This window comes from Grus americana, chromosome 5 (assembly GCF_028858705.1).
Source record: "Grus americana isolate bGruAme1 chromosome 5, bGruAme1.mat, whole genome shotgun sequence".
In the NCBI taxonomy this organism is placed as follows: domain Eukaryota; kingdom Metazoa; phylum Chordata; class Aves; order Gruiformes; family Gruidae; genus Grus; species Grus americana.
In genome coordinates this window covers 35633765-35646717 of record NC_072856.1, presented here as the reverse complement: position 1 = coordinate 35646717, position 12953 = coordinate 35633765, and the positions used below count along the sequence as shown (strand labels likewise).

Below are 12953 nucleotides of genomic sequence, written 5' to 3'. Positions count from 1 at the left end.
GAGGAGTAGCAAACCATCTGCATCAAAACTAACAAATACTAGTATAACTTCTAGGAATGCAATCAAAAGAGTTTGCCTATTTTTCTGAAATATGGAAATTTTTGTATATGTTTTGTTTCCATATTAAACTTAATCTTGTAAAATCAATGCTAATAAAGTTTGACAATAGCATTTACAACAAGCCATCAGAAATAGCTGACAATTCTTCTGTATACTATTGGCACAGTGAACTAAGGGCTGATAATATTACATAAAAACATTTATTTATTTTTTAATTTAAAATTTTGCTGAATCATAAGACCAACACTGTTCTGCAGAAGAATTTCTCTTAATGCTTAAAATGAACTGACAGTGGTGAAACTTTAGTTCAGTGGGGAGTTAAAATTGAAAAGGAACAAATGGGTCAGAACATAGGCCCAGATAAATGAAATGCAGTATGACAGAGATGATGACAGCAGTTCTGTTGACTGGCTAATCAACATCACCAAAAGAGAGAGCAATGGAAATTAAATAAGGGCATGCTGGGGAGAAGAGAAATCTTACCATTTTCCTTACAATCCATTTTCAAATCTTTCTCAGTTGGTAAGTTGTGGGATAATGCACCTGACACAGGTCTCTTTTCTGTATCAATGGGAGCAGCTAGATTTAGGAGAAGATCTAGTTCTTCATCCAAATAGTCAGTCTCTTGCTTTGATAGTGGATGGGCTGTCTGAAATGGTTCTGTTGCACTTGTCCTAGGACCATTTTTACTTCCAGGCTTTGATGGAGCAACAGAATCACCAATGGGGTGGGAGACCAGCACCGTTTCACTTTGAGCCAGAGACTGTCGGAACAGAGGCTCTCTCCTCTTGCCATCTTCAATAACCTTAGATTTCATCTGTGGGAGCTCTACAGGTGTTGATGCCTGCAAGTACAAGAAAGGACTTGAGTCTTTCTAACAATTAACTCAATTTTTACTATTCTGTCTAGTTTTGATTGTAATTCATGCTTCCTGCATATGATCACTTCAGAAGCTACAATAAATTTCAGCAGAATTGAATTCAGAAGTAAAAATAAAGTTATCTTGATGATAGTTTTACAGAAGCAACTACAAAACACAAAGTCCTTTTATCTCTTATTACAGAATATAAGACTGTATGCTAAATCAGCAAGTTCCATTGTTTCACAAATACTTTCTGGGGAGTTACTTTTCTTTAATTCAATTCTTCTATAATGAAATCCCATCAATACTCTGAATTTTGGAATGACTGAAGTCAGAATTTAGCTAACATTATCCCATGTTAGGCCTTCCCTCCAAAATTCCAGTCTTGAAAGCAAATCATCATTTAGCAAAAATTGTAGTATATAGCTGTATACTTTGAAAAAAGAAAACAAATTACAAAACATTATCAAATAGTGAAACAAGAAACAGCAACTCATTATTTAACCCTGGAACACAGATTCTGCTTTTATCAGGATGCCCTGGCATTAATAACACTGCAGCATATCTGATGAGCACATCACCAGTCAGAATGACAATACAAAGATTAAATGTCATAACACACTTCATAACCCTGATAAAAGTTAAAGACCGGGACTAGAACTCCTAAGAAGAAAACTGTATTTGAAAGTAACATTTATTTGCAGATTCCCTTAGACATCACATCTGCAGACATATTTGAGCTCCCTTATGAAAGAGTATAGTCGTGTCAGTCACAGAAGCACTTCATGCAGCTCCACACAGAAGTAAAATTTCTTCTGTAAGGCTCATGTTTCTTTTCCCTTGCTTGAGCAGATGGATTTTTTTTAAAGAATTTTATTTTTGTATTTAAGTCTCATTGGTTCTTTTGCCCTGACATGAATCTGTTCTTTTTCACAGCCTGAAGAAACATTTTTTTTCCTAATACTCTGTTGCTTTTTTTTTTCACCAGAGCATAAATGACATTTTCTTCACCTGTTTGATTGACAGTTCTACCTGTTCTAACACAGACGTAAGTTCAATTCACAGAATAAACACGTATGTTGATATTAGCTATGTAGAAGAATTAGTCACAATTAAAATAATTAACAGGAAAGAATGTGAAAGCACTTTCAAAATTTTGGTGCAAGCTTTTAACAGCTGCTAACAAGAGAAGCAAATACAAATCCAGTGCAATCATTCCATGTCAAACACTCCAATACCTGACTTCAAATCTAACGTGCTGCACACTAAAGCATTTTGTTTAAAGGCAACAAAGCGTAAGAAGTGCCGATAGAGGGGTATCCTGTATTATGTGCCATTTGACACGCTGGTCTCAAGAAATTTATTTACTTATAAAATACATTCTACTTATGTTTGAAGACCAAGTTTAAAGTAATTCATTCTTGCAGATTGTTTCACTTCAAATATTTGCATTTTCTTGTGAAAATTCAAAGCATTACCTGCACAAGTTCAGCAGCTACATTCAACCTCAGATGCAGAGGCAATTCCTGAAGGGCCTGGACCAAAGACTGGCAGTCAACAGAAAGCGCAGATAACTGAAATACAATTCAACACACAGTACGCTTGTATTAAAAAAAAAATGAACTAATAATTACTTTAATCTATTATATTCCCCTGTTCCAGACATTCAAAGAATGTGAAGAACAATCTAATGAAATACAGGAATGCATAGTTTTAAATTACCCATGTACAAAGCAATTTGGCAAAATTACCATACAAACACCTACAATGCCAATAATCACTTAGAGGTTTAAAACCAAGGTATAAGTGGAATCCTCCTTAGGCAATGCCTTGAAAATCCAAAGTAGGAAATAGTTCTGCAGGTTGACAATGTCATAAGAGCCTTTTCCAACTCGAACATCTTTTAATCTGTGAAGCTTTCTGTGCAGTGGGAATCACCATTCTTTAATGAGTTGCTACTATTTTCTAAGCAATCAAATCATGGAGCTTGTGTGTAGCTCTACTATTTTTAGTGCCTAAACAACATGGCCTTTTTGTACTTTCCCATCTTTTAAAATGTTGTTTTGATGCTTACAAAAGCAACAAACTATAATTATGTACACTTCTAAAATTATATTCAAGAAAGACACTCTCCTGCTGCCTAGTTGCTTAAAAGGTGAAACTGTCACTTATTAATGTGACAGGTATTGAAGTTTCCTTTTTGCTTGACTCCTTTTTTTTTTTTTTTTGGCTCTAAACTGTTAAAAACAAATTTACACAAAATGGACCTGCAATATTCCATGTTTTTACAGAACACCCTGGACTTTGGTGGACTTAAACAGATTTGGAGCTCACAGTACAGCAAAACATTCTGAGCATGTTCGCCATTGATGAAAGATAATTTCATATCTATCATGTATTTTAAAATCAAAAAATTCTTAAGTTCAGTCTATACTCTCATTTTCATGGAAGCAGAGAAGCTGCTTCTAAATCTAGCTTAAAGAGACAAACTTTACTAACAATTTTATGTTACAATGGATTAGTGAAAACTAATTAGTGAAACAAAAAGGAGAAAACGGCTGAAGACCAGAGACTGTGAAAAATTAGGTAGTGCTATGAAACCATCTGTGCTAGGATTCTGGATGAAAATAAGAAATCAAAGGGTAATGGTGACTAGTGCAGTAAACTATTTCGAACTGACAGAAGAACAGTGAAAGATGGGAAATAGTTTGAAATGACAAATTTGGATGGGGCAGGACAAATGACTACAGTTTGGGAGGGACAGAGGCAGAAGAACGTGCCCACCACAGCACACTTCACAATGAGTGAGCGCATGGAACCAGCTCTAGACCCGTGCAGTCTCATCACTGGCAGCCCGAAGAATATTTGTGAAATCCACCGGCAACGTGCAACTTCACTCTGCTCACAATGGCTTTAGCCATTCAGAAATTAATGTGTTCAAATCACCTAAATGCTATAATGACAAGCCTATGAGGAAATTATGAAGAAATTAATATTCTGGATACTGACATCCTGCACACTAGGAGCGGGAGGAACTGATAAGAAAAAAATACACAGTTATTGAAAGACTGCATCCCACTGAACAAACATATGATGGTTTAAACAAATGCTGCACTTGGTTTTACTTCCTCATTTTAATTTGACTTTGCAACTTTAATGTACCTTTGAATATCACTTCCTAGGGAATAGTTCTTGTTGATATTTTAAAAAATAAATAGCAAATTTTTAAAATTTGAATATATATGTATGTTTCAAGAAACACTCAAGCACAGTTTCACAGCAATTTTAAGAAAAGCTTGGAAGACAAAAGCATTTATCTTGCAATAATTTAGGTGACTTAAGTGATGAAGACAGCTGCAGAGATTAAGACACTTTCCCGCATCCTGATATAGAAAACAGCAGTCTCCTATTGCTTTGCCCCTTTTTATTCCAACATAAAGAATCCACATACAAGTAATCTAAAAATTAGTTGGTCCCATACTCATTTTGGAGGTGACGTTTCAACCAGAGAATATGAACTGTTAATTTGAAAGAACTAGAACAACTGTCATAGTCAAATATATGAATATACTCATATAGGTTTTGTTATAGTCATTTTACTAAACTATTTTCTCTTGAATACAGCTGAAAAAGGAAGGCTTACTTAGTATGTCAGTAAAGCAAAGTGCAGTTCCTTATTTTCCCTTCACTGGATGGATTTGCTCGTTCTTATCTTCCAATGTTACTTAAAAAACTAGTCTGCTGCTTTGATTAGTCTTCAACAGAAAAAAAATAAAATGACAAAACCCAAGAGCCTCCAGCATCAGAGACAAATTAATAAAAATATACAGAATAAATGGTGCTATTATTGTATTAAACAATTTGTTGCTGACAGCACAACTGCCTAGGTATTCTGTACCAGGCGATTACCTACACAAACTCAGCTGAATGATAATTGTGTTACCTGCTTATGGCATATGGTTTCTCTATCCCATTCTTTCTCATCAGCAAATCGGAACTGTGTAAAGGAATCTCCTACAGAAAAGAAATAGAAAATATTTTTTTTTTAAAAATAACAAGCTTTCTCTAAAGTTCCCAGTCCTACAGAAGTAAATTCAATCAATAAATGTCACATCTTCAACAAATTTGCATTTAATTTAAATGCTGCTTGCATTCACAATATCAAACTTCTTTAAGCCAAAGTTCTATAGAAAGATCTTTTAATCTCTTATTTGCAAAAGAGTACAGAAAAAGGCACAAAAATTTCAAAACTGAATTCATATGCATAAGGAACTGAATTAAAAGAAACCTTAAATAGCGTTAATTAAGCTACATATGCAATCTTAGTTACAGGATCTTCTAACCTCCCACCACATTCCTCCAAGATAGTAAGAACTTCCTCTTCCTATAAGGGGGCTTGGGTTATTTGGTTTTTGATAAGATACTTCTATTGCAGTACCATGCTGGGTTGCAAAGGACAGTCCTATAAATTTATTCACTGAAAAAAAACCACACAAGAATTCCAAGACCTCAAAAAAAAAAAAAAAAAAGTATGATCTGTGATGGAGGAAACATGAAAGATTAGGGTTGCAAAATGATGGCCAAAGGTCTAGAGGAACAGAAAGCAACCATGCTGCTGATGCAGAGTATGGGACATACGCCGCCTTAGACCATGCAGTTTGAGAACAAATAGTTGTTTCAGGAGCTCTACTGGGAAAAACCCCCACCTGTTGAATTATTGCATGAAGGAGATGAATTGCAGATCACGTACAAGTCACTGGGATTTAGTCCAGCAGTTAGCTGAGAAGCAACAGCTCATTCTTTCCCAGCCTCTAATAGAGAATGAATGAGGAAGTTTTCAAAGGATTACCAACAACTGAGCATCTAACTTCCATTTGGCTCTCAATATCCTAACTGCCATTCATACCTTTGACAATTCCTGAATGCCTTAATCCTGCATGCAAAATCCAAACATATAATGTGCTGTCCCCAAAACTGGCTTATTTTCCATTGTCCGCCTGTCCCAAAATGTAGCAAAGTTCAGCCTTTCAGCAATTTTACTCAATAGTGCAATCACCAGCCAGCGTCTGTTTTGCAAACAGAATGAATAAGCAGCAAAACGGCATAGTAGTTGGCATATTTCTTTGCCAAACAATAAAAAAAGGGAGACCTAACCATCTCCCAGCTGGAATGTAAAATTTACTGGCCATGGCTTTTTTTTTTCTCTAATATCTAAAGTGCATTTCTAATTCATTGTATTTCATGTATGCTCATTGGGTATGCAAGGTACTCAACTACTGAGCACACCGTGTACCTGGCATGCCCATCATCATCATCTTTAGAACCATTCCAGCAAGAAAGTGACCTCAGCTGAATATTTAGATAGATATTTTTGACCATTACCATGTCCAGCTTGAATGTGCATCTCTCCATTTTCATTAGGTTTACCCAACATTGTTCAGCATTACTGGGCTGACATACAACCTTGCCTGATGAGCTAGGCTTTGGTTTACATTCAACGCCTCCAGATATTACTATTTTGAAAACAACCAGTGTCAAACAGTACAAGTGCAAATAATTAAAATTCAGCACTGAAATTAACATTTAGATATCTAAGCAGCCGCCTAATTTTATAAATGTTTAGTTCATATAATACACAAACACCAGGTTCCATGATGGCTAGGCATGCTCAGCAGTATGGAAAAATAAGATCCTGTCTTTATGTATCTATCTGCAGATGCAAATACTTGACTTGAGCACTCACAGTTGACTCACTGTTGACAAAGGTGCCTTCCTCCTCATTGCACACAGCACAACAGTAAATAAATCCCTCTGTTTCAAAATATCTACAATGCTGCTAATAACTAATAACTAATGCTGAAAATTAAAGAAACCCAAAGGCATTCTTCAGTCTCGTGATTTTAAAATAGGTACAAAAATGTGCAAATCTTTTAACGGTTCATATTTTAAAGGCTAAATTTAGTTACATATGTTAAGAAGTTTTATTGAAAAATAATTAAACCAAGTGACCTCAAAGTCTTCATACTTCATACAAAGGCATGAGTATTTTCTTCCAATATCCCCAAGACTCCTTCAGTTATTTCTCATGCTATGTCACAGAGGAAATAAAGAGTTTCTTCTGCTCTTACAAAAGAGTAAAACTAAACTAAAGGATTAATCAAATGCTTTCAGTATCTGTGAATGACCAGTTATCAAGCAGCTAAACAAACCTACTTCATCAGGAAAATCCACTGGGATCAAGAACTGGTTTATGATTCTCCACACTCACAAAGTTGGTAATAACAGATCCTCAGTTCGATATTGTATTGCTGAATTAAAGGGTATGACTTAAACTGTAGTTTAGCTAGGCTTTTTAAATAAGTTAACAAAGCATGCCTTTCAAAAGGAAAAGCAATAACTACAATTCACAGTAGCACATTTAATGCAAATTAGGTTAATGAGAATGTTGGTCTAACCAATTATCTTTTCACAAATTCCTTTACCCTGAAAATAACTTCCTTTTATGCCATGAATACTAATCAAACATCTTGCAATGACTCCAAGTTCCTTCCAACATAAAAAAAATACTTTTCTTCATGTGAATAGTTTTTTATGCTACTTACAAATATCACTTGGCCTTCAAATACAGAGTAGCTAAAAATAATGCATTCAAGTAAAGCTCACACACTGTCTTTGGTACATTCAGAAACCTTAATATTCTTTATTGTAAAAATATAACTTTATTATGAAAGAACAGCAGATCTAAACCACCATGCTTTCCTACCACTTGAATACCTTTTAAAGCTAAGTCAATTGATTTAAACAGAACATACATTTTGTAGTTTCATTAGTCCAATTATGTCCTCAAATATTCATTGAATAGCAGAATCAAACAAATCCCACCTGTAATCTGTAATAAATATTTTCCAATTTGTGAAATTATGAGTCTAAAAGTTGGAAAAAATTGAAGAAAAATGGTTTTCAGTAGGAAAACAGACATATCAGTGGCATGACTTTGTTCAACACATTCATTAAAAACTAAAGACATAAAATATTACTGAAGACAGAGGAAAAATATTTTCTTGTTTTAGAGATTTTCAAATTGGAGTGGGGGAACAAACAAACAATGTAACAGGATCCTTCTAAGACTTCCATGCACTGCAAGGGCAAATAGAAGACTCTAAACACATCTTTTTTTAACCAGAATTTACCTTCTCCTAAATAAGCACCAATGATTTTGATAAACTTATTTTGGGTTTTCCAACCTTTGTTCATCTCCCATTTATTTTATTTCGGGAATTAAAGCCTCTGTCTATAAGTCTATTTAGTCAGCTAAATAATATGCAATAAATTTAGAATGGCAGTATGCAGCTGAACCAAATAAACCAAACCAGAAAACTACAGCTTAACTACATTTGGGAAATTAACATTAACAATGAGACCTAAAGTATCTCAAAAAGCACCCTCTATCTACTACCTAGTCAAAGTTCTTCCTGAGTTACTAAATTGAGAAGACACTCTCTCCAAAGAGAGCCCATCTTTAGATTTAAAGCAATTTTCTAAGTTTAACTTGCAAGAGATTCCTTTCTCTCTATACTGATCGCCAGTTGTGGTGGGTTGACCCTGGCTGGAGGCCATCACTATTTACGAAGGACAGAATTTCAGAACAAGCCACCTGCCTATTCCATCAGTCTTCTTCATGGGTTGCAATAATGCAGGAGGAAACAGATGTTATTTTTAAGGTGAAAAAACAAGCCAGATCCTCCGTTCTAACACTTTTCTGCAGGGAAAAACAGTCTGAATTGCAGAGGTTAGGCATGAATGATGCTTGAAATCTTATCCAACATGAATGGTTCACATAAGACTGACCAACTCGCTTTAGGAGCCAAGGGGGAAGATAAGCAACATGTTCTTTCCCTTTTAATAGTGAAAGATTTCATGTAGAAGGTTCAAGAGAAGACAGAAATCTATAGAACAAAGAAAAAGTGGGCAACTACTAAGTCATGAATTTTGAGCTAACTTACAAGTACAAAGAGAAAACTAAAGCTAACCAGTCTTTTGAGATGAATTAGGTGTGAGTGAATCTTTCTCAAACTGGAGGAAAAAGCATGAGGAAGAACTCCCATCCATCCCTGCCATGGCTTGCTCTAACTAGAAGATTTTGAAAACAGCGTGGGAACAGTAAGAACCACAGACTGGGTGCTTTGGAACATCATCGGAATGAAAAGATGTCTTTTCTCCTTACACAGTGTTTCCACATAGTGTGATTTTTTTTTATATATATATATATATATACACACACACACTTATATCTATAATATATATATTAATTGTCTGTCTACAATTAATGCTCATTTTATATAAAAATATCTTTGGATAAATACTACTGAAGATTTCCTTTTATAGGACACCTAATGGTTTTCCTTTTTTTCCTCCTACAAAATGAGACTTACATATATACAAATTCATAATAAATATTTTTCCAACACTAGGGAATGTATCTTCTGCAAAGGTTTTACATGGATAATTTTATACACATCATAAACAGATAATCATGAAGATACAATAATTTTCTCACGATGAGGTAGAAATGGCTGAGAAACAGACTTCTGGAAGACACCAAGCTTCCAAAGACTCTTCATGGCAGTTCTAACAACATCACTAATTTCTATTTCTGCTTTTTTAATGTCTCTACTTTGGTAGAGTACACACTGTAACTATTATCCTTTACTATGACTAAGGCTGCAATGTGCTGCTTATGCAATTTGCCATGAGCATGGATTGAGTAATAGCAATTTTCAGAATGTGAGAATACAAAAACAACAGATAAAGACCTTGTAAGAACTCAACATCTATTAATTTTCTTCAGATATTATTAAGATCAGTAATATTGCAAGTCACTGAAAAGTCTGTCTTTTATCAAGAACATGACAGGTATTTCCAAACAACATGCCTTCACCACAAATACTTTAGCACAACCCACATTTTTCCCTGGTTCTGCTGCTCACCAGCAGGTTGCACAGCCATGTATTACAAACTCCAGAAGGCTTATGCAACAGCTCAGCATAAAAATTCTACCAGCAGAATACATATCTCAAAGAAAATATTTTAAATAACATTCTTCTGTTACCAGTGGAAGTTCTTGCATTCTGTGCAAACATACTTATGTCAAGGATATTTGTGGCCTGCCCTGCAAACTATAAAATATATTTGTAATCAGATTCAAAAGGAACAATATTCTAAATTAGTTCCCTGGCATAACTACACAGTACTACTAGTCACAATTTTAAAAATAAATATGTGAATTTGACCAAACAGCAGGATCATCTGATCAAGGCTAAATGATGTCCTCAAAATTTAAAACAGAAGGATCTTTGGAAACTAGTGCTGCTTCTGTGACAAAGAGTGTCTATTCTGGAAGAAGAGAACTAATTTAACATATAGAGGAACTTCAGTCTATTGAAATCTAGGTCAGATGCCAGTTTTTCAAATGAGGAGCAGAGTGAAGCCAACAAGTGCCAAAGAACACAACAAGAACACAACAGTTTAAAAAAAAAATACAAAAATTACCTTTTGTTATTAAAAGCCAAAGCAGAGGTTAACAAGAGTTAAAACAGGAAAGCAGAACAAATAAAATGATATTTTAAGAGGTTCAGAAAAACAAACAGCAGTACACATGCTTCTGCATGAATACCAGGTGACTAAGAAATAAGACAAAAGAAACTGGAATGCCTTTAAAGCTTCAAAAAGCTAAATGACAACGCAGGAATACCGGGAGCAGTGAAAGGAAGACTGAGGACAGTGCAATACCAACTCAATGTGTTTGATGGACAAATTAGTAGAAACTGTAAGAAATTTAATAGATATGTGGATAAACATAATATTTGGGGGGAAGAGTCAACATGGCATTTGAAAAGGAAAGTTCTGCTGCGTGATCTAAGACAATTTCTTGAAAGAAGCAAAAAACATGCACATAAGCAGGATCTAGTTCACGTAATTCACATGTGCTTCCAAAAGTTCTCACTGACGTCCCACTCCCTTTCCCACCCAGGACTTCAGAGCAGCAAAAAGAAGAGGAGGTTTTGTATGAATAAATAATTGTCTAAAAGTAGGAAGAAAAAGAGTAAATTGTTAATTTTCACATTAAAATAAACCACCAGTACAATTCTCTGGGGTCGTATCTGTTTAACGTCTTCACTGAATTAGAACAGAAGAGGAAAAAAGATGAAAAAAATGAAGTAACAAAGTTTGCTGATGATACTAAGCTTCTCACGGTAGCGCAGACGAAGGTAGACTGCGGAGAATGACATAAGAACTTCACAAGACTGAGAAAGTAGATCTTAAAATGGCAGATGAAAATCAATACCAAAAATGAAAAACGCTGCAATTCTAACTTCACGTACAAAATAAGTTCAGAGTTGACCAACACCATTCAGAATCAGCACCTCAGTGCTCTGCAGCGCTCAAAGAAACAAACTCTTTGGAATTATTAAAAAGCAATAGCAAACAACATAGAGAACATCATTACACCCCTATCATGTATCATTATCACCCCTACCATTATCTTGAATACTGTGCACAGTCTTGGTTTCCCAAGCCCAATCTCAAAAAACATAACAGTGTTAGAAAAGGCATGGAACAATTCCTCTATGACAAACAATTTAGTAACTTAAGCCAAGGGAAGGAAACCAAGGGAACATAGTGGAGATCTAAAAACCATGAAAGGCATAAAAAGGGCAGACAGGGACTCACTGCTCATTGCCTCATCTCACAGAAGACCTAGAGGCATCAAATGAAGCCAGTATGGAATACACTCAAATAAAAAGTGGCAAATCTTTACGGGTTGATGCTAAGTTGCGGGACCCATGCCATCAGATGGTGCAGATGCCGCAAGTTTCTGCAGATGCAAGGAGGGATATAAGACAACTATTTTAAATACAAAGACTCCACATCTGGCTCAGGAAATCCCTAGGACATAAATTGTTGCAGGTCAAGAAAGTATTTGGGAAAGTAATATATCATATAGCACGTTCAAGTGCCCTACCTCAGGTGTCCCCAGATGGACCTTAGGTCTAATTCAATAGAACTAACCTTAAATTAAAGCAAATGGCTTTTTCCCCCCCCCCCCCACTTGTAGAGCTCCTCCTTTTTCTTAATTAGTTATCTTTCTGTAGAAAAAATAGGAAGGAAAAGTAGGTAATCCAGAAATGTATTTTTAATCTGTAGCTAAGAGTTCTTTCAAGTCAATGCACATTTTACATCTGCAGGGTGTATAAGGAGACAACAGACAACACTACCATACGTGAAATTGTATAAACAGCATCCAAAAAAACTCTCTCTGCTTTCTAATTAACTCTTCCACATTTACTTAAATGTATCACTATTTTTCATATGTAATTTTTATTAAATATTTTATGATTATAGCTCTTAGAATGCAGCAAAAATGCAAAATATTAAAACAAAATGTACTGAACAAAAAAGTATATTTAAAGTTTCACCCAAATACAGTAGACTGATGTGGTTATTCATAAGTACCAATCCCATCTTCTCCAGTATTCATTTTTTTACTGAATAAACAATAAAATGATATTTAAGTGTGAAGTTACTGATTTCCCCATAGGTTAAGCTTAAACCTTTCATTAAGTTTAAGCTAGTCACCTTAAATATTTACATTTTTCCTAATGCTTTATGACATTTTCTAGTGTCATTTTTTTCAGGTCACTAATTTATAACATACTTAGAGATTTTTAAATGTCAGTGCAACCAGCTTGCTAGATTAGAAAAAGTATAAAAACCTATAGAGCATACTGGTTTTGAGCAATATCATTCAAGAGAAAGGCTGAAAAAAGGCCAAAGATCATCGCATAACTTAATGCACAAATACTCAAGACCAAAGACCTTATTTTTTTTTTTTTTTTTTGGTAGCATCAGTATGACATAGCAGGAAGTAAAATTTGTGATTCTCCCTAGGAACAGCAGCAGACAACTCTCCTTTGGGTGAAAGGGAGAGGACTCATGTATTTTCATAAGCCTGGACACAACAGAGGAAAAA

General features: G+C 35.0%; 1 protein-coding gene across 1 annotated transcript in view; it reads right to left on the bottom strand.

Annotated features, from left to right (window-relative positions):
- AVEN (apoptosis and caspase activation inhibitor) overlaps positions 1 to 12953 on the bottom strand; it is a 99052-nt gene that overhangs the window by 1433 nt on the left and 84666 nt on the right. The window contains exons 3-5 of the mRNA XM_054826193.1: positions 4866 to 4936; positions 2401 to 2496; positions 544 to 904 (exon numbers count right to left, since the gene is read on the bottom strand). Coding sequence (XP_054682168.1) covers positions 544 to 904; positions 2401 to 2496; positions 4866 to 4936 — 528 coding nt within the window. The remainder of the gene's footprint in view (positions 1 to 543; positions 905 to 2400; positions 2497 to 4865; positions 4937 to 12953) is intronic.